The 24,675-nt window shown below is 40.5% G+C and overlaps 1 protein-coding gene and 1 long non-coding RNA gene across 4 annotated transcripts in view; one reads left to right on the forward strand and one right to left on the reverse strand.

The window, feature by feature from the left end:
• The window catches only part of CPVL (carboxypeptidase vitellogenic like), an 83,658-nt gene extending 67,291 nt beyond the window's left edge, over positions 1–16,367 (forward strand). For all 3 annotated transcript variants that reach the window (XM_067561992.1, XM_067561993.1, XM_067561994.1), the window contains 2 exons: positions 3,403–3,585; positions 16,119–16,367. In XM_067561992.1, the coding sequence (XP_067418093.1) occupies positions 3,403–3,585; positions 16,119–16,229 (294 nt within the window). In that variant the 3' untranslated portion in view covers positions 16,230–16,367. The remainder of the gene's footprint in view (positions 1–3,402; positions 3,586–16,118) is intronic.
• Positions 16,368–17,308: 941 nt separating this feature from the next.
• Positions 17,309–24,675, reverse strand: part of LOC137162310 (uncharacterized) — a 28,825-nt gene continuing 21,458 nt past the window's right edge. Inside the window, exons 2-3 of the long non-coding RNA XR_010922350.1 lie at positions 18,989–19,037; positions 17,309–17,418 (exon numbers count right to left, since the gene is read on the reverse strand). This is a non-coding gene — a long non-coding RNA (uncharacterized lncRNA). The remainder of the gene's footprint in view (positions 17,419–18,988; positions 19,038–24,675) is intronic.

Here is a 24,675-nt window from a genome sequence, read left to right on the forward strand (position 1 = left end):
TGCTGCAACTAATAATTACTGGTAACCAATTCCCAGAAACATAAGGAAAGAGCAAAAGGAGAAATTTATAACAACAACTTTTTAGAAGAGTGAAATGGTGTTAAATTGATATTGCAAAGTAAGCTATGACCATCTATTAATAAAGTGCATTTGTAATACAGAAAAGATTTTCTTCTCGGTGCTTTTTCCTCAGCATCACTTTACTTTCCACAATGACATTCGAGAGAGATTGTGTTTCTCCTTGGAAAAAATCATAAGCAATCATGCTATATCAGGGGCTCTACACATAAAAGTAGCAATTAGTCTTCCCTTTTCTCCTAGGTTATTTCTTTATATAGAGTAACTTGACCAGAAGAATCATTGAGAAATGCCGTATTAAGTAGATTTGTAGTCAGTCTAAAGACTTGGTATTTGTACTACAAAAGTTCATTTTGCTGGGGTTTTTATGTAGATAAAACTATATAACTATATAACTATTTCTTTCATAGAAGTAGATTTGTCCGTAACAAGCAGTGGGACAAGTTAATGGTAGTTTAAACTGTATGTAATTTGTGTTAAATTCCATAAAGAGTGTTTTATAGAAGATTTACCAGAGTTGTTAAAGCATAATCTTGTCTGTATAATACTCTTCTGTGTTCTAGCCTATATTCTGGAGCAAAACATATATTCAATAGTATGGGAATAATTATATCTAACAGCTGCAGAAAATTTTGTAGTGGCCATGAGAAATCAAGCTCTTTGAGGCATAGCTCCTTTATATAAACAATGCAGTTATTTGATCAAACTAGTTTGGATGAGCCTTAAAGAAAAACCTTTTTAACTTTACTAGTATTTTTGGTAACAAGGAATAAATAGCACACACAAATGTGTTCATGCTCTAGACATACAAAGGTCTTTGTTAGTTTGAGCACTACCAGACTGCTGTTAGATTCTGATTGATACTTAAGTAGTATTTACATTTTGTATGGGATTTATAATGAAACCTTACCATGGGGCGAGGACAATTTTTTTTTTTAAATGCAAATAATACACTTTCCCTCATGTTCCTAGAGAAATGTGCACACTTAATTTGAGGATTCAACCAATTTTCTTTACTCTGGCAAGTGGGAAAGTAAAAAGCCTTGAACCCCTGTGTCACAGTTCAGGCCATCTGCCCCTTAATTGCCCTGTATGGTATGGCAAGAGCACCTACTTCCAGGCTTCTAGCTCCTTGGTCATCACGTTTCTTTGGTGGAGACATGCATCTCTCTCCCTTCTGACTTGGGTATCTCCCAGCTGAACAGTTCCCTGCCTTTATTATATTATTCCCAGAAAAGACAGGCTGTCTAAGCAGGCTTCTTTTGCCTTCTCTTCAGAGACTAATAACAGAATAATTGCAAGAGTTATAAGTTACCACACAGCTCTTTCTGTGCAAGCTTATTTATTCTTAGGATAAAAGCATCATAGAGAAAACAAATTAAAAACAATTACAAGAACCTAGATGCATGCTAATAAGCTTGCCAGAGATCACCCGAACACCAATATGGGCTTTGGAAGGTGGTTAGTTCTTCAGACCCTACAAAGGGGTCTTTTCTGTGGTCACAGGTTCCTAATAGCCTCAGCACAGAACTAGCACACAGTCTTTTGGGGCCTCAGTAGGCCAAGTCCTTCCAACCTTTCCTTAAGGATTGCAGCCCTCTGTGGACCAAAGGTCCTGTCCATTTGCTGGATCAAGAAGAAGGTCCTGAGTCATCTTAAACTCAGGATATTTATTCAAAAGTCTTTTCTTGGCTGTTTCTTGTCCCTGGAGAATCTAGATTGGGTCTTCGAATTGTCTTCTGGTAACCGATGATCAGCAAAGAAATGGTCTTCCAGCTCAGGGCAAAACTTCAAAGGCTGTATGTATTTCAGGGTTTGCAATCCAGTCCTCCCTAGTACTTTCTTAGGATTTCCACTTCAAGTATTGTCCCAAAAGGTCAACCATGTTTGCTACATTGTTCAGCATAGTCTTTTGAAGTTCACATTATCAGAGATCGCATTAATCCTTCCTCCTCCTAAAGAAGTTGCATACAGTCACATAATAGTACACAAATATTTGCATTTCAATCCAATGGACGAGAGAGGTATAAAATGTACTTCATTAAGGTTTAATTTAATTCCATAAGGTTTGCCTGGGGCATAGGCATACGCAGTACATTTAATTAGGGTGTGCACCCAGAGAATTTTCGTTAAGGTGTGCACATTTTCATTAGGGTGTGCTCTCAGGTAATCTTTGTCAGGGGTGTCAAACTGAACTCTGCCGGCGGGCAACATTTAAATTACCCGCTGGTGGAATTCTCGCAGCATCCTAGTTGCTGTCGACAAATACCGCGAGACAGGGAATTTCAGCGGCAGATCACGGCACACTTACCCCATTATAGAGAGTCAGAAGATATCCACTGGTTTGAACAGTTACCTATGTGTAATTTGTTGCTTTGTGGTTAGGGGTGCTCCCATCATGATCCACTTTCTGTAAATGCTCAGGCCAGATGTGAAAGGGTTAACTGCATTTATTAACATGTCAAACTTTTATGTAAGCAATATTTTCAAGAAAACAGTAAATCTTAAAATAAACATAAATGTTTTTAACTAAGTTCTCATCCTGATTTTATTTATATACCATTATATTTATGTACTGTACTTTGTATTATATGAAGTCAAAGCACTTTTTTTGCTATTCTTGTGAAAATAAGATACCTTTTTCCCTGAACAGGGGTGTTAAATGCATCATAGAAATATCTGATGTGGTAGTTCTTAATCACTGTTACTGCATTGTTGCAGAAGTGAGTTACAATGGCTGGCATGATTTTTATTAAAGTCTTGACTATCTATAATTTTGAGACTGTTAAATGAGATCTGCTTAATTCCTGGCTGCGTTGGACTATCTATTTTACTAAACTTCAATCACAGATTGAGTTTTTGCATTGACTTTTTGTAATTAAAATACAAAATGCGTCTCTAGGAGTTACAAAGATTCATAGCCAAATAACATGCTACCAATATGCCTTCTTAAGGAGCTGAGTACTTTTGATTGTCTTTTGGAAGTTAATGGAAGACTACTGAGATAGTTGTGCTAAAACACAGATCTTTTTTACACCAATTTGGGCATAGTATGGAAATTACAATGATGATGGTGGTGGTGGTGGATCTCCGCCCAGGAAAAGAGGAAGAACAGGGCTGAAATTCTGTGCAGCACAGACCAGGGTCCAGTTGTGGGAGGCCAAGATGGCTTTAAGTCTTGTTTGTGCCTTTGAAATTACTCTGCTCTAAGGCTCACATGGCCACTTAGAGCTTAATGCATTGAATCTAAAGTACTGCCAAGCTAAATTTGTTTAACTGAGCTTTGCGATTTCTTTAATGTTGACTGCTTTGTCCCCATTCCAGGTTCTGTTATACAGTGGACAGCTTGATATCATAGTAGCAGCTCCCCTGACGGAACGCTTTCTGCCTACTGTGCCATGGAGCAAAGTGGAAGATTACAAAAATGCTGAAAGATTCATATGGAAGATCCATCCGCGTGACGAAGAGGTGGCTGGTTATGTGCGCCAAGCTGGTGAATTCTATCAGGTAGTGAAAGGAAGCTCTTAAGACATGGACTCTAAATAAGCAGTTGTCTATATGCTGAGGATATATTTAGTTTTCTTAGGTCAGGTCATGCTGTGTGGTAACCTGCTATTATAATGGCATCATCTGTGATTGACTGAAGCCTCAGGAAGTGTCAACGGCTGTGGATGAGTGAGCACCTAGGGAGAGTAGTGTCACCCCAGATGGAGGAATTGCCATTAAAGGTGGAAGAGTTAAACCACAATTTAACCAATGACAATCACAAACTGGAGGGAAAGCAACAGGAAACCACCCTCTGTATTTTTTCCCATGAGCACTATCATGGAAGAGCAAAGGTAATGTGATCCACCTGTGGCACTGGATGGGTGAAACCCTGCCTCCCCAGACCTGAAGGTTGTGACAAATTATACCGGGGAGACGGTTCCAGCCATTAAGAGTACTGGTTGCAGTTATGGTGGTGCTGTACCAAATCCTTTGGCAAGTACAGTGCTAGATAATCTTACCGCCCCTCTTTCATACTACAATTGTCCTCTCAATTATTTTTAGTAACTTCTTGGTCTTATTTGAAAAGAAAAATGTATTAAGAAAGAATTTGATGTGAATCTCTTATGCCTGAACAAGGAACTGTTAAAACGAAAAGAGTCAGAACACACACAACACTCATGCGACTATTGGGGCCAAGAATAATTTCATCAGCAATTTAAAGGATCCAATTCAGAGGGCCATCCATAAAAATGATGGTCCTGGAGAACACAGACATCCCACATATTTGTTAATGATTCTGTTGGAATTAGAACTTGCTACACATTTTTCTTACAGAAACTGAAATAGTCTTTTTCCAGGATGGGTACTGCAGGGACAGCAGCACTGTAGGCTTCTCAGTGCACATGTGCACTTGTTCTTCCCCCCACTTTTATTGGAGCTGTCTTGAATGGAGCTGCCAATAAAAGTGCCTTTTCAATTACATGTTTTTTGTGGACCCTGTCCAGTAGGAAGGATTTGAGATCTACATCTCATTTCACATAGAGCACTGAACAGCTGATCGGTATTGCCATATTTTGTTACTATTGATGTTGGTCGCATTCATACTTCTTGTTCCAAGTCAAAGGCTTAAACCTTGTCTACAGTAGAAAACTGAACAGTTTGTAACTGGAGCATTTTTACTGATCTGCCTTACGCATTCTTCAACTACATCCACGCTGACAATACTGTCACAGGGTGACTGGCCCCTTAAACAGAAGATGGGCCTCAGTCCACCTGTGACAATCTTAATTCACCTCCTCAGGTGGGTAGAATGAAGATTATGTGACCAATGGGTCAAGGGACCCAATCAGGCCTGTGGTAGGTCAGGAAGGATATGTCTATGCTGCAATAAACACCTGTGGCTGGCCCATGTCAGCTGACTCAGGCTCGGAGTGCAGGGCTATAAAATTACAGTGTAGACGTCCGGGTTCAGGGACCCCAATGGGAGGGAGGATGCTATTGCCTGGGCTCCAGCCTGAGTCTGGATATCTACTCTGCGATGTTATGGCCCTGCGAGACCAAGTCTGCAGACATGGGCCAACCATATGTTTTATTGAAGTGTAGGCATGTCTGGAGAGAGAAGATGCTGCAGGTGAGGAGACAGATGCATGCAGACACTGTAGGGAGTAAGAAAGCTCCTTCAGGGCCCTGAGTCAGCAGGCAGGAAGACACTATCAGGAAGGTGGCCTGTGGAGAATGCAGAGAATGTCAAGAAACACTGGGAGAGCAGGAAGACAGGTTCCCGTTTGAAATTATGAGGCAGACTGGAGGTTTGAATTCTATTTTGAAAGACTTTGTGCAGGATTTAGTACATTGATAACCAGAAATGGGGCTTGTTTTGAATATCTGGACTGTGTGGACTTTTTAGTGGACTCTAAGCAGAAGGGGAAACCAAGGCAGGGCACTGCAGAGCTACCCATGGCCAGCAGAGAGCACTCCGAGAGGCACACTCTTTTACACATGCTGAACGGTGTTAAGGAGACATAGGGTTTGCCCTATGTTCATGCTAGCACTGTTTTCTCTACACCAGTGGCATTCTGGAAGATTTTGAAAGGCCACAGATGTGCTGTGGGACAGCAGTAGGAGGACTAGATGAACTGTTTAGCCAGTGTGCATATATGCTAGCACTGAAATACTTCAAAGTGAAACAGGATTCAACCCCGTGAAAGCTTAGCCTACCACAAATAATATCTAACATATTTTCCAGCTTTTTTAATAGCTTTTGTGTGTGGATGTGTTTTAGGTGGCACAAATTATATTGAGCATAGTACGCGTCTGTAGACAAGGTCTTAGAATGCCTTCTTTTCTCCTTTCTGTACTCCTTTTGTGTATGTGTCTGACCCTGTCCCGTGTGCTTCTGCCAGGCTCCATGATGTGAAGCTTTTTTTTTTTTGTACTGAAAGTCTCATCTCATTCAGACCATAATATGCCAATTGCAGATGTGAGAAAAAGGTACTTAAAGGTAACTTACTGCCAAAATCAAAGGCTTTTGGCAAATTTCAGCACGATTTGCTTTTCCCATGAATATCAAACATATCTAGGAATAAAAGATGTATTCTAACGTTGCGTAATATGCAGGGAAAGAAATGAGAATCACATGTGTTTGATGAGTAAGAGGTGTTTAACTGCATCCAGGTCTTTGCATTTTATGTAGGTGATTTAAAACTTTGGCAGGGATCCTCTCCTCTTCTTGCTATAAAATAGAATTGTTCTGCAGTAACAAAAGCATTCTCTGTGGAACTTGGATCTGTAGACTCTTTACAAATAACAAGCGTGTGGTAATGGAAAAAATGGACTATAATCATGATGGACTTTCTCTTTAGTATTAGTCGCATAAAACAGAAGCATGTGTCTCTGTCTGCCAAAAATGAAACCTTATTTTCTGCCAAGCTCTCTGATTCTTAACTTAAACTATAGTATGTTAGACTCTCAATGTGTCAATACCAGAAACCATGTATCGTTTGTTCCAATCCGCACCTGCCACACTGGCTCTCGGGACCATCCCCATTCGCACCCACTTCCGAAACCTGCCTGTAATAGGGTGGCAGAGGACCAATTCCCTCTAGCTACTCCTTTGATATTGAGAGTGCACTGAGCTAGGGTACAGTCCCCGAGGGTTGTTCGCCAACTGGCTCTAAAAGGCCTATAGCTTTTTAATTGCTTTGCTACATTGGTACCCTCTAGTCCAGAAGCCCATACCCCCAAATGAGCATCCCGTAAGAAGTTTACAAAATGATCTGTTAGAGTTTGCTGGACCTGGTTACAAGCCTCTCCCCATAAAATTGTTTTGACACTTCTCACCAAATTTGTCATAAGGCCTTTGGTGAGGATTCCAAGAGTTAAAATAACTGTTCCCAGCAGGTGGTCAGTGGAGCTTAGTGCAGATCCTTGCAATATTCCCCCTCGGTATAGCAGCCCCAGGGCATGTTCCAGGCGTTGGACTTGAGCTGCTGCGTCAGATTCCTGTAAAGAGTTCCACCCTTCCCACAAATAGTTAACAACATCCCGTCGTTTTTGGAGATTAACCTCTGCTGAGTTTGTAATTGCCCACAGCAGCATTTTTTCTCCTACTCTGGTAAACTGGGAACAATTAGCAAAGGTATCATTCAAAAACCAATCAGTAGGAAACAAGGTGATAGATATCTGAAGTCCCGATGCATTAATGACTATAGGTTTTTGGAGGGGGGTGTAGGCCACTAGGGAGATGATTTGGTAATTGATACTTTGGAAGGAGGGGGAGATGTGGGGGGAGGCAGGGGGCTAATCATGGTGCATTTCCTTTCAATCTGGGAGTGGGTAGCATGACAGATCCAATTAAAGGATGATACCCTGCCTGAAGAGTTTAATGGAATCCAAAGGGGGGTGACACTCCTGTCAGATACCCAAGCACCCCAGACCATTGAATCATTTGTTTGTTTGGTTAAAGCAGGGGGACAGGTACATTCTCCAGCATAAATGAGGGCTCAGACTGTCTGTATTAAATGCTCTGAGTGAATATTTGGCTCCCCTACTTGAACTGTCCATATTGCTCCTTTGCTTGCTAAAGTATAATGAGAAACATTATGCCTTTTTAAGGAGCCATTATTAAACAATTCAATGATTTGACTAGTTAGGCCAGACCTGCTCCACAGATAGGTTTGGCACCATTTTTTGAGGATTTTTGGGTCTGGGAATGGTGGGTTGTGAGAGGAAAAGGGGAATGCAGCTTGGCAGGGGACATTGGTGGATAACCCTGAGGCTGGAGTACTTTGTTGCTCTGGGAACCTGGGTTCAGGATCAGGCCATTTGGATAAGGGCGAAGATCCCCCTGCCTCCCCGAATGTACAGCCCTGGGAATAGGGAATAAATCCCAGATAATATCCCACGCTGCAGCCTGTAGTTCCACAGGTTCCTTCCTGCCACCAGGGAATGGATAAAAAAATCCAATCAAACATTCAGTAGGTTCTGTTGGGTCAAATTCTGCTTATGCACCTGCAATCCCCTGATTTCTGAGAGATTACACAGATATTGCTGAGTAGAAATTTGCCTTTTGTTGTGTGTTGTGCTGCCACCAGACAATAATAGTTGAGGCTTCTTGCTATCCTAAAATGGAATGTCACGACATTGTGCATTGTTCTTAACACTCTGGGAAGTGCAACATTAGTGCTGTGTGAATAATTTGCAGCGAATGTGTTGTACTAATTGATTTAGTTTTTCTATTTGTGGAATCTGTATAAGCAAGTTGTGATGTCTTTGACTCTCTTTCCAAATTTTTCATTTCATTTCAATTTTCATTGATTCTGAATATTCATTTCAGCTATTTCCTAGCTGTTGGGTCACAGGGTTTTGCAGTTCCTGGATTGGATGAGCATGCAAGCAAATACTGAAATTAACTTCAAAATTTGCTTTCACCATTAACTGCAGTGGTCGGCAGGATCACTGGAATGTTCATGGAATGAATGCAAAAAGTGTGTGCACATTTTGAGTGCATATTTCAAAGTATCTCCCTCTCAACCTACTGCCATTTGCTTTAGGTGGCAAGCAAAAACCACATCATTTTATGTTTGTAGAGCCCCTAGTGCAGTGGGGCCTGAATCTTGGTTGGAGCGTCTAGGCACTATTGTCCCATTAATATTTTTTTATTATAAAAATGGGTGTGATCGAGGGCGAAATTAATTTTAGAAGTCAACCAATATTTGTGGAAAATACATTATTTGCACAATTGTAATTCATTGATCGACTGTCATCTGCCTAGATTAAACCTACATAGGATTTTAATTGTTTGCTATTTAATATTGATGGATTTAAATAGTCACAAATACTGTTCTTTGTAACCCTCAATTTATTTAGAAATTCCAGATTCCCATGGTTATTGGCTGAATAACTAGGAAATCTCCTGCTCCTGGAATATTAGTTATATTGGATTGCAAGCAATGCAGCTGATGACCAATATATAAAATACAATGAATAGCTTGTGTAATAATGTGTTCAAACTATAGAATGCACTGTGGTTAGTATTTGTAGTGTGTAGAACTGCTGCAGTGACTGCCACTGGGAAGGGGGAAGGGTCAAACTAGCCAGCCATTCCCTTGTTCTAAAATTAGCTGAGAGACTTTGTGTGCGTGTGAGAGACTCGCAAACAGGGTTGCAGTAGGAGTGCTTTTAATAGCTAAACTTTTTTTCCCCACAGTTGAAAATAGCAGCAAGATTCAAATATAAAAGGTTTTTCTGTCTGTAGCTAGTGTCCATTAATGCTACCATAGAATAGACACTGCCTTTGATACCATTATCTTGAGATAGTGGTGACTTGTCTGGGCTATGTTATGGGGGGAAGGTGGTGGGGCGGAATGAGTCTCCCATGAGCATTCTTCCTCTGAGCATGTGAGCGTGCACGCATGCATCATTGTTCCATTTTTTTATTGTGTTAACCTTTGGCTGTCTGTTGTCCCTTGTTCCCTTTCTCTTTATTTATGTAAATCTACACTCTTTTTTGAGAGAGTGTGTGTGTGTGTGTGTGTGCGTGCGTGCGTGCACGCGCGCATTTGTTCATGAGCTAACAGAGCGAACCTATTTATCTGGTAAAAGACCTGGCCTACTCATTCCATATCACTTCAGTTCTTCAAAGGTTTTGATCTTACAAGGTATGCCAGGGTATGTCTACACTGCTCAAAAAAGGCCTGTAGCAGTGAGTCTCAAAGCCCAAGTCAACTGTTCAGGCTCAGCCTGGGCTCTGAAATCTGGCAACATGGTGTGGTCTCCCCATCTCCACTGGGAACATCTACATTGCTATTTTTAGCCTGTAGCATGAGCCCTGCTAGCCTCAGTCAGTTGACCTGGGTTCTGAGACTTTCTACTACAGGTCCTTTTTTTTTCTTTTTTCTTTTTTTTTTTGCAGCGCAGTCATACCCACAGCGTCCTGTTGTTGGATATATTATTCTATCTTTTCCTATTGGGTACAGGTCTAGATGTGGCCATTTTAAATTAGAACTTGATACTTTTTCTATAGCTGTGAAAGCTTTCTTGTTTTGTGCTTTTTGTTGCATGTGTGGAAGGTCCATGCATTTTGTGGTGAGCGACAGAGCAAAGAGTTAATAGAAGGTGCTGTAGACTTTAAATTTTGAATCAAAGCAAACTAAAATATGCTACCTGGAATGTTTTACACAGGCTTGGCTAAAATATTTTTCTTTCATTGCTTTAGTGGCCAGCTGACAATAAATAAGCTACTACAGCAGATGAGAAATGAATTTAAGGTTTTTACTAGAGTACAGTATAAGGAACAAATGACTCAAGCCAATAGCTGAGATCTTGGAGTACAGAACATAGGTGTCAATGTTTATTTACTAATACTTGATATTTTTACGTGTATCAACTGGATGCCGAACATGAGCTGAGACTCTCTTCTCTCCCCCTCCCCACCCCCCCCCCATCACCTTTCCCTGTTGGTTCAGAATCAAACCTTGTGGATCCCCTTCTTTTGTAGTACTGTTCTTTCCTTTTGGTGTCCTCATGTCCCCTTGATTTTAATTCCCTCATTTTCCATGTGTTTACCAGTCTTCCCTTTGAGGACCGGAGAAGTCTCTTTTCAAAGCCTAGCTCTGCCAATCTCTAGTAAGCATTATAGGTTGTGTCTTAGATCCTGATAACACAGAGCATGCTGCTTCCGCAGAACAACCCAGCCAGGGAAAAATAAACCCACATAAGGAATCCAGCTGGTCTCCTGCGTGACACTGCAGAGTATTACCAAAAAGCCACAAGGCTGCTCAAAAAACCAACCATTAGCCAACTGTGCTGCCTTGCCAGAGATCTAAAAGCAAGAAAAGATTTGGCCTTCTCTGCTTGGTGCTTCCTGCAGATTACCCTATCCAGTTATGTCTAAGACTGTCCACATCTGTTTTGCAGTATTCCCCTCACTGGCTTAATTGTACATGCTTATTGATATCCAAGATTAAGACACAAAGAACCACTTGTCTAAAGTTAACTAGCTACTAGCCAATAGAGAAAGTTGCAAAGACAGAGCAAAAACAATTGGGGCATTTTAATACAGGAGTCTCTGAAGACAGAGTTTTTATTTCTGCATCACAGTAATAACCAGGATACTAATTTTGTCACTACAGATGTTGGTAAAATCTTGGAAACAAATTGATCAAAGTGTAATTAATTTCCTTATAACTTCTTTTAAAACTGCTCTGCCATCCTCACTCTTCCTGAGCCCGGGAATTCCTTCCACTGCTGACTGGAAGGAGGACTTTGGAAATGGCTCTAAAAACCTGTTAGAGTCCTAAAAAAAGAAGTTACAAGGTTTAGCCAGTGCTTCCTTGACTTCTGGAAGCCGGAGTACACTTGCTACCCTTTTGAAAACCAGTGAGTTTAATTCTTTAAAACATCTTTCTAGGAAATTGAATATATCAAATAAGCTTATTAAAGCCTGCCCTAAATTGTTATACATGTAGGTGCACTAAACAGTGTGCTTGTCCATTCTAAAAATTAGACTAATGAGATTAAGAGCTCTATGGAGATCCATATTTTAGAAGTGTTTAGTCTTCCTCTATGAATTTTGGTTGCCCATCTTGAACATATAGGATAATACCTACTCTGTGCTATATAGGTATGGTAGAGGAGGAAGAGGATACTTGCATTCACCAGCAGAATCTTCTGAGTATGAGGAAGTTTGATTAAGCTGCCTTGACAGCATGCCAGTACTCCAAGGAATTGTGATAAGGTACCCATACTTCAACTGAGCAAAGAACACACAGTTCCTTCCCTCTCCCTCCACTTCCACCCTAAGACCTCAAGTGCTTGTCTCTCCCACGAGGTCTATTCTATAACCCCCAACAAGTCAAATGCATCAACCTTTGCTAGAACAAGGTTTTACCATAGGTACTGAAAAGGTCCAGCTAGAGAAGGTAACGAAGATTGTTAGATGTGGTGGGGAGCTGATATGGAATGACTGAAAGCTTAACTGGGGAACTTAATCAAGGTATTGGAATTGGGAGTAGATAGGAAAAAGATCAGTCTCTCATTTTACATTGTCCCATTTATAAAAGAACAAAGGGTCACTTTCAATGGAAAGTAAATATAAAGCAAAAAAGAACACCAGTTTACACAGCAGTGAGTTAGTCAGCCTTTGGAATTCACTTTGGCAGGTTGTTGGTCAAATGTTGTAGCTGGATTTAAAGAGAATCTGAACAATTTTACGACCAATGCTTGTACCTATATGTGCTAAGATGAGTGTATATGTGCTGGAGGTAACTGATTGCATCTATAGTGCATGCTCCACTGAAGGATCTCACTCAAGGTATGCCGATGCACAATCTCAGAGTGTGACTGCAGTTCGAAGAGACATACTTGAGGCCAGTTTTAATCTAGTAGTGAGTAATGAAGCCAAAGCAGTGCACACATCAGCATGGACTACACAAACACGCCCAGAGCCCTGAGCGCTGAAGCATGCACTGCTGCAGCTTTGCTGCTCTGATATCCAAGCTAGTTAGATTAAAGCTAGCTCGAATGTGTCTGCTCAAGCTGCAGTTATACCCTATGATAGCAGTACAGATGTAAAATGTCATAATACAGGGTATCTGTTAATTGGGTTAGGTACTCTGATAGTACAATAGAGGAATAAAATGACTATTGAGTGAGGTGGTTTTTTTTTTTTAAATGACTACTTCTAACAACCAAAACCAGAACAACTTGCATGCATACTAGTGATGTGATTAAACAAACTTGAGTCCAGCCTGTCTTGAAGAGTAACTTTTTCATGCCTGAGAGGTCAGCCTCACTGGAATTCCTGAATGTCCACATCCAGTGTAGCGACATCCTACAGACACTGTCCTCCTTACTAATAACACAGAGGTCAAAAAGGAAGTTTGGGTCACAGTAAATGTAAGCAGAGACCCTGCATCCTACTGGTTTTTTTGTTCCTTGCAAGAGTGTCAGAGTTGAAGTCTGTGAACTCTGCCCGCTTGCTTTCCCCAACAGTGTTTATCTCTTTGAAGCAGAGTAGGAGGGAGGGGAGCTGCAGCTGTTGACTCATTTTAGTGAAGCAGCTCTTGTTTGATTAAGACAGAATTCTGGAACAGCCTTGCAGGCCTCCGTGACACTACTTGCAGCTTCTGGTCATGGTAATGATTGGATTAGGGAATGGAGGGCTATCTGGTATAGAGCATTTAAACTGATCCGAAAGCCAGAGTAAAATGAATATGGTGGCTGTGGTTTAGTTCAGTTGGCAACATTGTCCTTTAGTGTATGTCCTAAATAATTTGGGGTAGCTGGCATTCCCTACTTGGGTGAGACTCACAATTTGTTTAGCATGAAGATGAAACTCTCTCTCACTCCTTGGAAGGTTGGGTTTTCCTGGTAAGGGGTGAGGTGCAGTGACAGAATAATATGCTTAAATTTGTATTCCTGCATTTCCTTCTTGTCTGATGTGAATGTCAGAATCCCTAGAAACTGGAAGTTTTCTGGTACTTACACCACTTCGTCTCATTAAAAATAAATAAATGCAAAACTAAAATCTGTCCCTATGTAAAGCAGAATCCTTGTCTAAAACTATCAGATGCAAGGAAATAATTTTATTAGTTTAACTGAATGGACCAAACAGATTAATATCTGCTTGTTTGTTTTTTTAAAAAAGCTGAACTACTAAGAGTTAAAGCTGAAACTCTAGATCGATCGAGGCTTTTACTTGCCCTTGTGTGCTGAAGAATTGCAGAGCATGATCTTGTATAAAGCATTGCAGTGTTCTGAGAGAGCAGCACAGTATGGTGTGTTAAAGATAAGCTATCATTCCAGGTTTTAAGTCAGACATTTGATGATGTTAACCTAGTGAGTTTTGCTTTCCTTGTACAGTACAACAATAAAGGTGACTGATCACAAAGACAACCAACCTTATTGCATCTTTCAGTCCACATTTGGTACTTAGTGATGCGTTTAATTATGCTGCAACTGTGTCCAGTCTTGTATTGAGCTAACCTTACTTAATGCTTAATAATTCTTGCTGTGCCTTTACTAGCTATTATAATTTCATGATATACATTAAATAGATGGGGACTGTTATGGTTTTATTTGCAAATGCCTATTTGCTACAAGAAAAAAAATGAAATATGTAAAACTTCCAAAAATGCCCCTTCATCCTGTTTTCAAAAGTGATTTAGATACTAAGCAGTCTAAGTCGCTAGGCAGTTTTTGAAAATGTTACCCCTAGTGGCTGCTTCAGAACCCACTGTCGCAAATCACCGATTTTCAGAAACTTCAAGCCATGCCACCTTGTGCTTTGCTCCAGTCAGATCTTTGAAATTTAGCAGGCTCTGGCCCTGTTGGTTCTTTATTAAGCCTCAGGCATATCTAGGTGCTGGAAGAAGTGCCACCTTGCCACCTATTGATTGAGCAGTATTCTGCCTTCTCATTAGTACTGAGCAGTGCCTCTGCAGGATGTTGGGAGATACTGAACTACTGGAGGTGCAGTCTTCTGAATGAAATGTGAAAAAGTCTTAAGACTTGTGGTGTGTAAAGAGCACATGACTCTTATCCTGAGAGAAGGGGGCTGTATGGGCCATATTTGGATAATTACCTTCTGCCTACCTCTGAAACGATAAAGGACATTTTGTCAAATGGGAGGTGGTGGTATTCTTCACTTCTTGTTGAGCTGATATATAGCGTAGCAAAGTGCTATTAGGCTGTTGCCGTCTTTCAGTAGTGGATCCCTGTGTAGTTGATAAACTGGCTTCTAAAGTGCAGTGGGATCCTTTGGGGATAAAAGGCATATGAACATAACGGTTAATCAACATTTAATATGCATATTTATTCACACCATAAGTGCTGGTTCTATAAAGCTGTGCTGCAAATTTCTATGACTAAATGATGATCTTGGAGGGGAAGGGGTTAATGGATATGCTGACAGATCTTTTTACTCTAGTCATGCTACTGGTGCAATGGGGGTGTGGAGGGCAGAATGGAACGCATATGAGACTATGACCTTTCGCTTTTATATATTCGGTTGTGATGTAGTCCAGACAGCAGCTGCCAAAAGAGTTTTTAAACTCAAACAGCTGTATTTTGTCATACAAATAACTCGTTTAGGTGTCCTCAATCTAGCTGTATGTCTGCACAGAAGTCACTTTGTCAGATAATGGCCAAGGCTGGAGCTTGTCCCCCTACTTTCGGTCTGACTACTCCAGACTGGGATTGTGGGCGCCAGTAAAAGATCTTCTTTGGAATAACTTGAAGATGTCGTCAAACAGTTGTTTACTTTTAGCATTTCATAAAGGAGGGGCTGAGGAAGAGAGAAAATACCCAATGAACTGGAACAAGCTTCATACACTGAAAAAGAAATGTCTTAAAAATTGAATATAGGAAAATTGGGAATGCACTATAATCTAAGATGCTTTAAAAAAACAATCATATAAACAGTTTCACACTTCAATTATATGAATAATTAAATAAAGTAACACGTGTTCCCTTCTGAATTTAAGCAAAAATTGGAATACACAAAAAGGGAGAGATGTCTAATGTTAAGTCAAAAAGTAAAGGACTATAAACTAAGGTGAAAATAATCTAAAATCTGTTGGTTAAAATTAATTACTCTAAGATTGCACCTACTATTTTAATTTTCTAATGAAAATTCATATTCTAAAATTAAATCATACAATATAGACTTGTGCTCTTCTTTTAAATAATTGCAAATTAGGATGAATATTTGACTAGTCAGTTTAAATCACAGACCAGATGTGGTGGTGATGGTACTGCTAGTTTTCCTGTGGAGACTCAAAGCATGATGCAATGGTATCCATGATAGGCCTGTCTAAATATCAAAGATTACCAACTAGGCTTGTTTTTGATCCTATTATTAACTGGTCTAAGATCACATGACTTTGACTATGGATTTATTTGTTTATAAATTACTGACTAGAAAGAGAGATTATTGTTCAGCCTTCTAACTCAGCATGCACACACAGACAGTTTTAATTAATTTCTGCTGGCAAAATTGCCTTTTGTTGCTCAGGATTTACTACTATCTGTTCTTTCTTTGCACCCTGAAGGTAATTGTTCGAGGTGGAGGACATATCTTACCTTATGACCAACCTGAAAGATCATTGGACTTGATTGGCCGATTTATCTCTAGAAAAGGATGGAAGACAAATGGATTATAAAATAAAATTTAAAATGCAGTGTAAATGTACTGCCTTGCCGAATGCTTCAGAAATGTTTTGAAGGTACTATAGTGAAAATATTGCCAAATGAAAAAATCATGAAATAGAGGATGAGTAATAAAATGGATATAAATGTTACTTGTTCTTGGTCTGTCTTGCTGAAAATGCCAACTTGGTAAAATGCTGTGAGAAAATAACATGGCTCTAACTTTCTGAAGCCACCTGGTTTTTGTTTGTTTTTGGTTTTTTTTAGAATTTCTTCCTCATGAAAATCCTTAGAATTTGGAAAAATGTTAGCAACTTAATCCATCGAAAAATGAAATAACCAGATTTTTAATTTATTTTGTTAAATCCAAAAGATGTAGAATATCATAAGAACTATTTAGCAATGCACAAATATACAGGTATCCACAGATACTGGGGTTGCAAAAGAAACTTTAGATTATCTAGTATGCTTTCCTGCCCTTGCATATACATTCCCTATTCTGGACAGGCATTACATGCTCTTAGGAGTGGTTTTCCTATTGTTAGTCTTCTAGAGCCATGGAAACGTTCTCACTAATGTAAATTTTGAGTTGACGGTTTTATCAGTAGTGGCTCACTCACTTTCTTCATGTCCATAGAAGCATTTTTTTAAATTGTCTTATTACCTGGATAGCAGCAGATGTTATCAGGCTGCTGCTTGAATAGAGAGTGTGAGACATTGGAAAACTTCACATCAGCTCGCATGGCAGATTTCCTGAATCCTGATAGGCTGAGCTAATTTATGTGATGAGATGATTAGCCTAGCTCAGCAGAACCCCATTATCATATGGTTTCTCAGTGTGAAATGACGGCATTCTCTGCTTTCCAGACCCTTTGTGTTTCTCTGGTGGAAAGCAGCCTGATCTAGCCAACTGAGAATTCTCCTTAGGTGGTGGAGCTCTTGGCTGATGCATTGCTGGTGTACTTCGCCCCCGTGGACTGACATTCCCCCCCCCATTTGACTCCAGGGTAGGGGCAAGGAGAACGCATTGCTACCCCAAACTGGCATACAGTCCCATGGGGTTCTTTGCTAGTTTGCTTACAGTGAGATTGGTGTAGATTGTGCCATGAGAATTGAAGAACTGTAACTGACTCCCTTACGCACCCCTCTCCCATGCAGATCTCTGCACAGAAGAGAATTTGGGCCAGCGGCTGCATTCTTGAGCTGGAAAAATCAGAAGAAAAACACTATTATGGTCCCTATATAGCACTTCGGCATGTTATCTCCTAGGACATTACTAGTCATTTCAGTGAATCTATGCAAATGTTATTAGACTGGCATGGAGTTGTCACACCAGAACCTTGCCTATGGTTTCACAAAATTAGGACATAGGGCACAAAGGCTTCATCTGAATGCAAGCCCTTCTCCAACTTTAGGGCCTTTGAGCATATGTGGTTTCTCATTGGAAACAACTTTGAAACCATTTACATTCCTCCCATAACACCAGGGAGAATTGAGAATTATTCAGGCATAAAAATAGATTAGGGCCATGGCAGGTGATAACAGATGCAAGTAAAGAGACCCTTTTGGTGGTAAAGTGATTGTGGGACAATTAGAACGAAGCTGCAACTAGTGGATCTTATGGTCTAACTTAGTTTTACACAGCTGGTATCTGGTACTTTTGCTGACCTGATCCTGAAAGTACCTAAAGGAGACAAGGTTTGTGAAAAGTCCTGCCTGCTATTAGAAGAATCTGGATCAGTCCCATTAGCTGTGTCAAGACAGCAGAGAAACTAACAGAGCAATTAGCTTTCCCCTCTCCAAATTACCATTCATTCTGGTGGGCTGTATCCCCAGTGGAGCAATGGATAATAGAGCTCAGAAAATGAGGCTTGAAAGGAAAACACCACTTTAACTTTTTTGCTCATCTGTGGGAAACAAAAAGGTCTCCAGAAGACTGAATTGTGTGTTTTACTGCAATGTTCTTTCTACACAGTGAGTAGAAAGCTTGAATAAAACAGAAAAGTGTAAAACCCTAGTTGAATTGTAAAGGTGTAATAAGTGATCACCTTTTCAAAATCTCCATTGAAATGGAGAAAGAGCTGAGAATGAATCACTGGAACCTTCAAGAAGGACTGGGTCATTACAAGCTAAGACTCTGCTGTTGACCAGGTTTAACTGATCTTGCATCTGATCATCCAGCATAAATTTTAAACTTCAAATTTAGGCAACAAATCTCACCTTACAACCAGCAAGAACTCTAATTAAAAAACTACTGAATACTGATTAGTTCAACACTTCAAAATCATGTCTGCCCCTACATCTCCGGTAAGTAATCCTTGTTTAAAAAAGAGTAAGTAAAAAAAGTGGTAGTAGCAAGGGCAATAAATATTAATGAGAAGTACTTACAAGTAGTTTACTTATTGTAAACTATACCTATAATATTCCTATCTGTGAAACAAACATTGATTGCTAAATATTGTAACAGAAGAACACAAAGACTGTAAACATCCTTATGGAACAACTTGAGCTGTTGCTGATATAGTGTTCAGTAAACAATTAAAGTGTCTTCCCTTGGCATCGGATTGGGAAGAGCAGTACAAAGTTAGGAGATCTTAACTTGCTCAAGTTAAGTGCAAAAGAAAACATTAAACTAAGAATCCCTTACTACTTCTATCTCCTAGCGTAGCAACAGAAGCAGCTTTATCATTCATGACCATTACACTTCATATACTCTCATTCGTTCAAGAGGAAAAGTTATGGCATCTTCTCTTCAAAGTGACAAAGTTCTTACCTTTTTCTTGCAGGTGTCAAGTCAAGTCTTTCAGTGACCGGGAGGATATCTGGTTAGGGTTTCAATGAGAATAAAAATTTAGTGAGATCAGAAAATTATAATTCTAAAAAAAAGTGAGCTTAAAAAAAAATTCTACAAATCCCTCTGAAAAGAACCATCACACGACTCATACTGCAGTGAGGTTATTCAGCTGCCTTCATGAGGTGTTTCCCCATGAATGACAGTTTTCTGAAATTTTATATTTAATTTCTTTAACACTACATTACATGGAGTGTCTGGCAGTAAGTTCAAATGCTTGGTTCCCATTTCCTATGGGGAAAGTACCTATGCCATCTGTGAACACCATATGAAAACACCATCTGTTAGAACATTCTGTTACATACCCAAAATAATTCCTTTGAGTGAATTTAAATACGTCAATAGCAGAGAGGTTAGGGAAAATTAGAACTGATCCTTGTGTATTGCAGGACAAATACAACTAGAAAAACTATATAGGACTTTATACAGTAAAATTTGGTGCAACTTCTCCATGGGTAAAAATACACTTTAATATATGCTGTTCCAGATTAGCATATTCACTCTTAGGGAGGAGCATTAAGGAACAGAAATAGGGTGACTTGTATAAGAAAGTGTTGCTCTTTGCATTGTTGTTAATTCAGCCTCCTTATGCCTAAAGTAATTTCTACAAAGAGATGGCTTAATTTATGGCAATCACCTTTACCAGGGATATTCCAAGTATGTAGGCTTGTGCATCATTGTAATGTATTGCTTAGAGATTAATGATACACATAACAGAGTGAAGTACATAAGAGTTTAGAAAGCACGGTACTCCTAATTTTCTCCCTATATGAATTTTCTAAGAAGTTTGTCTCTATTGATGAAAAGGATGCAACATACAGAAAGTTGGACAATGTGCAGCCAGAGAAGGCCTAAGTTTCTAAAGCCATATTCAGCAGTTTGAAATGAGTTCAGGTTTCCATACACCTACTCTGATATATACTGCTACACAGTTGAAATCCTTACTTCAGACCAACAAGGAGCTAGCTCTACACCTTGCTATTTGTGAAAAGAAAAGATGTGGATTTCTGAATGAGCCCTAGGATGCAGCACGTGTGGCCTAGACTGAAATTTAGACCATCACCAAGGCTTCTTGGGATAGTATGTTTTAACAGAACATCATTTGCAGATGTTCTTTGTCTAGTTTGAATTCCCTGGCTCTTGGTTATCTCTGCTCCCATGAACCAGAAGCATCAGGGCCAAAGTAAATAAGTTTTCCTTTTCTAACTAAAATTAATTTGATGGAAAAGCATTCACGAGGCAGGCTCCCAGAGCCATGGTCTCAGTTTTTTTAAGATTATGGTTCATCTAAGACATCGTCTCCCAGTCCAATAGCTTTCCTGCAGGAAAACTTGTGCAAGTTACATGAAAAGCAATTATCAGGATAAAAAGAAGCAGACAAGGTGGAAATATCCTAGCATTTATGTGAAGGATTTGACTGGTTATGCGTCTCTCTCACAGTCTTTTGTATCAGTTTACTTCTTGTTGGAAGTAGGATGCAGGGAATTACTGCTAGTCATTTTAAAGTTTCTCTCCAGTTGTGTGTATTTTCTACCCCGCCAACCTTACAATGCAAGAGAGTTATTTGTTTAGATGGTCCTAGAGTTGGCTCCAATTAGCAAGAGGTTTCACAGTTGAAAAGTGAAGTGCTCCACTACCTAGTAAGCTAGTGTGCTCTTATCTCGGAAGTGGTGCAGCAGTGAGATTGTGTGGCCCAGTGTCCTAGAGCTATAATACACAATAGCCATCCATTGGATGAAACGTTCCTCCAGCCATCTTAAGTTCTGTTGCCTTTTTCAACCTGAAATGAAAACTAACTTAAGCATACTTCAAGTTCATGATTTGTATTTCAAAGCAGGTTATTTTAAAGCAGTACTGTTAGCCTGATGTACTAGAGGAAAAGGAAATGCCCAATAGTCCACTATGAAAAAAAGCCTGAATCAGCTGACTTTATTCGGTGTATTTTTCTCAAAAGAACACGTCACCCTATTACGCACTGGTTCAAACTTGTGCTATAATGCACTGCTTTAAAACTTTGTGCATGAAATAACACGGTGATGAAAGTGAAAAGCCATCTTAAAAGATGCATGAAATACTAAAGTTCAGTACATTTGCATTTCTTTAATTCAGGTGGATCCTATGCAGTCCGGCACATGCTCACCTATAGAAGTCTCCAAAGAGCTGCAGAGAGTTTGAGATAAAATTTCCATGTTTCTTCCTCTTAACAGTTTTAAACCAATTTCCTTTAAATGGTGATATATGTTCCATTATGGAACTCACCTGTGAATGTGGCTGTCAGTTATATTAAAGCTATTTAAAATATTGTTTATCTTGGATAATGGCTGTTTCATGGAACCTATCATACATACAACTTTGTTAAATACATTAAAAGGAACAAGGTATAATTGTTATATGTGACCTGGGTATAAAAAAGTTAAAAGTCCCCATTTTTAATTTCCTGTACTTTTCTTGAATTTTTTATTTGGGTATTTGGAAAATTGGTACACAGATATCCTGACTGACTCAGCATGAAATGTAAATCAAATTCAGTACGATCTAACTTTCAGAGAGACTGAGTAAACTAATCATTTATGGATTTCTTGTTAGTTCCAGCTAGGTCACTTAATATGTTTAGTAGTTTTGCTTAAATAAGGAAAATAAAACGGTAGCTAACCACTAAGATGTGTTGTTTTTTTTCTAATTGGTCCCCTTCTAATCTACATATTTTCAGTGGCAGGGGCGTGAATTCCAGAGAGTAGGGCAAGAATGACAAAGAGCACTCCTGAAATAGAAATGGATACTTGGAAATTCATGTGTCAAGCCCATAGTGGTTTAATTATTTGCCCACACTCATGTATTCTGTTCACGCACCTAAGTAACTGAAGTGCATGCTTGAAAAAAAAGGCATCCACTCAAGTTGAGATTCTAGGCTTATGAGTTGGCATGACAACTGTAAGCAAGTAGTCAATGTAGGCAGCAACTGAAAGCAAGAGTTGGAAGAGAACACTGGAATCGTGAAAACCATAAACTCAGAGGAAACAGTAGAAGTGCTGGCAAGAGAAATGAAATGATAAAGTGTGAACATCACAGAGCTTCAGAGGTGGCAGTAGCAAAAATAGTGAAAAATATGTTCAAGTACAGTATAATAGAAGGCAGAATATCTGGTGGCTGAGATCGTGGCTAACTCTGTCTCCAGTGGATAAAAAGATTGTGCTACTCTGGGCAAAACTCCAGCACTGTTGTGTGCCAAAAGAAATACCTAAGCAGGCTGAACAAGAGCAGTTTTATAGTAAACTGCAAGTGGTGATGCAGAAAGAGCTTTCAGTTTTTTCTTTGCTTTAGGAGCAATTTAAATTTCTAGAAAGTAGCAATTTTTGCTACAGGAAAATATTTGGGGTAAAATGTAACAGTGGTGAAAATCCAATGGAAAATATCTAGTAGCCAGAAAGATTGAGAACTGTGCATCCCTGTGTGCAACAGTCTTATCCTCACTAGATCTTTACTGGAGGAGGGATTACATGATGCAGAGTTTATCTTCAAATGAAATCATCAGCAAGACTCAAAAAGGGACTGGACATCTATGTGAAAAAGAATATCCAGAGGAGTTATAGTTAATGCTAAAAATTTTTTGATAGAGTAGCCGGAAAGTGTGGCCTCCCTTGGAGATTGACACTGAGGGAAAGCCAACCCCCACCCCCTGGGGGTTGGAACCCAGGAGTGCAGCACCTGACCGGAAGCAAGTAGGTGGGGCTAGGCCTATAAAACCCAGGCCTGCCTACTCAGTCAGAGGCCAGTGGCCGAGGGAGAAGGACGCCTCTCCCTTAGTGCCTGAGCCTACAGCCATACCTGACCACTACCTGGAGGAGAGGCTGCTGAAGCTACCCACGGCATGGGGCCCTGAGGACCTGGAGGAGATGCCTGAACCAGACAAGCTGAAGGAGACCCCTGGATCCTATGACCCAGAGGACAGGCTACTGCAGCTGCCTACTGCCTGGGGCCCTGAGGACCTACCCGAGCTGACAATCCCCAGTGAGCCAGAAGGGAACACGGATCCTGAAACCTAGAGGAACTGCCCTCCGCAGAAAACCCCAAATAGTTCCCGGACCTGCCGTCAAGTGACAAGGAACCAGGGCACGGTTCAGACAACAAGGTACTCTAGGGCGAGAGTGGGAGGAAGAAGCCCAGGGAAGCGGACTATGGTCTGGCTGAGCTTACACTCACTCCGAGTCAGTGTGTTTCAGCCGGAGCCCCGCTGAGCCAGTGACAGGACACCCATCACTGATAGGGCCCTGGGCTGGGACACAGTGGAGACGGTGGGCCTGCGTCCCCCTTTCCCCTTCCTACCCTGACCTAGGGGTGAACGCCCGTTAAGGGCCAGCGCCTGTCCCTTGCTGCCTGCCACGCCCTGCCAAAGGGCAGGTGTGAACTAGCGATTCACCCTGCTAAGGGCTAGAGACTGCTGCCCTTCTGCCTTGCCCTGCCCTACCTAAGGGCCAGGGCCTTGGACCATTTCCTTGACCTCTCGGGCTATAGACTGTTTACTCACCCTGCCAAGGGCTCGAGACTGTGTTTCCCCCATTATCTGCCTGCCCTGCTAGAGGACTAGGCCTGAGACTATTGCCTCATCCTGCTGAGGGCTGAAGGCTATTCCCCACTGCCTGCCTGTCCCTGGCTGGGGGGCCGGGCCATAGACTGTTTGCCTGCACTGTGAGGGCAAGAGACTGTTACCTCTAAGGAGCGGCCTGAACTCAAGGCTCACCCTACTAAGGGCCGGAGGCAGCCCCCCTTTAATTTGAACTCCCCGAAGGGCATAGGCGCTAGGAGGTGTGGCCTCCCTCGGAGATTGACACCGAGGGAGAGCCACCGGCGCCGCCCCCTACAGGGGATCTTCTACAGATAGGAATATAAAACCTTGTGCTTCACACTTAAAAACAATGTTTAATTTAGAGACGATGATGACGACTCCATTGCCTACTGTAGTGTTTCTTGCACCTTTTTTAGGGCATCAGATCTTCATTATCTTGATGAGAGTCATACTGGATTATTTTCTATCTCCAGGTACCATGAAAGCTGTTAATATTATTTTATAAAACTTTATCTATTGGGAACTGGCTATCTAAAAAAACAACTCTCTTCATATGTTATTGCCACCAGCGTTGAGGTCAAGTTGAGTGCTTTGACCAGCAGGTCTTAGACTTGAAAGGCTGTGATAAAAAGTATAGTTGGATAGTACAGACAGTGTGACAATATCCTACTCCTCCCAAATTTACCTGTTCAAAACTCACTCGCCACTCTCATCAGTAATTTGGAATATTCCACTTGAGTAAATGCTGCATATTTAAAACAATTCTCCTGACCCACTGTAAGTCTGTTGTTTGGCTAGCTCTGACAACTTTACAGACATTTTCACACAAGATAAAAAAAGAGATGACAAAAGATGTTTCTCATGTTCTGAGTAGAACTGACGCTTTTCCATTACATGTAACGCCCAAATGCTGCACTAAAATTTGAGTCCAATAGATATATGTAAGTTTAGAATTTTATTTAAAAGAAACATCTTATTCTATATTGTCAAATATATTTTCTGTAGCCAGAGGCATCTCAATTAAAGGATAACAATCTCCCTCTTA

This window comes from Emydura macquarii, unplaced genomic scaffold (assembly GCF_026122565.2).
Source record: "Emydura macquarii macquarii isolate MOO-44397 ecotype Brisbane River unplaced genomic scaffold, CSIRO-AGI_Emac_v2 contig_2422, whole genome shotgun sequence".
NCBI classification, from domain to species: Eukaryota; Metazoa; Chordata; order Testudines; family Chelidae; genus Emydura; species Emydura macquarii.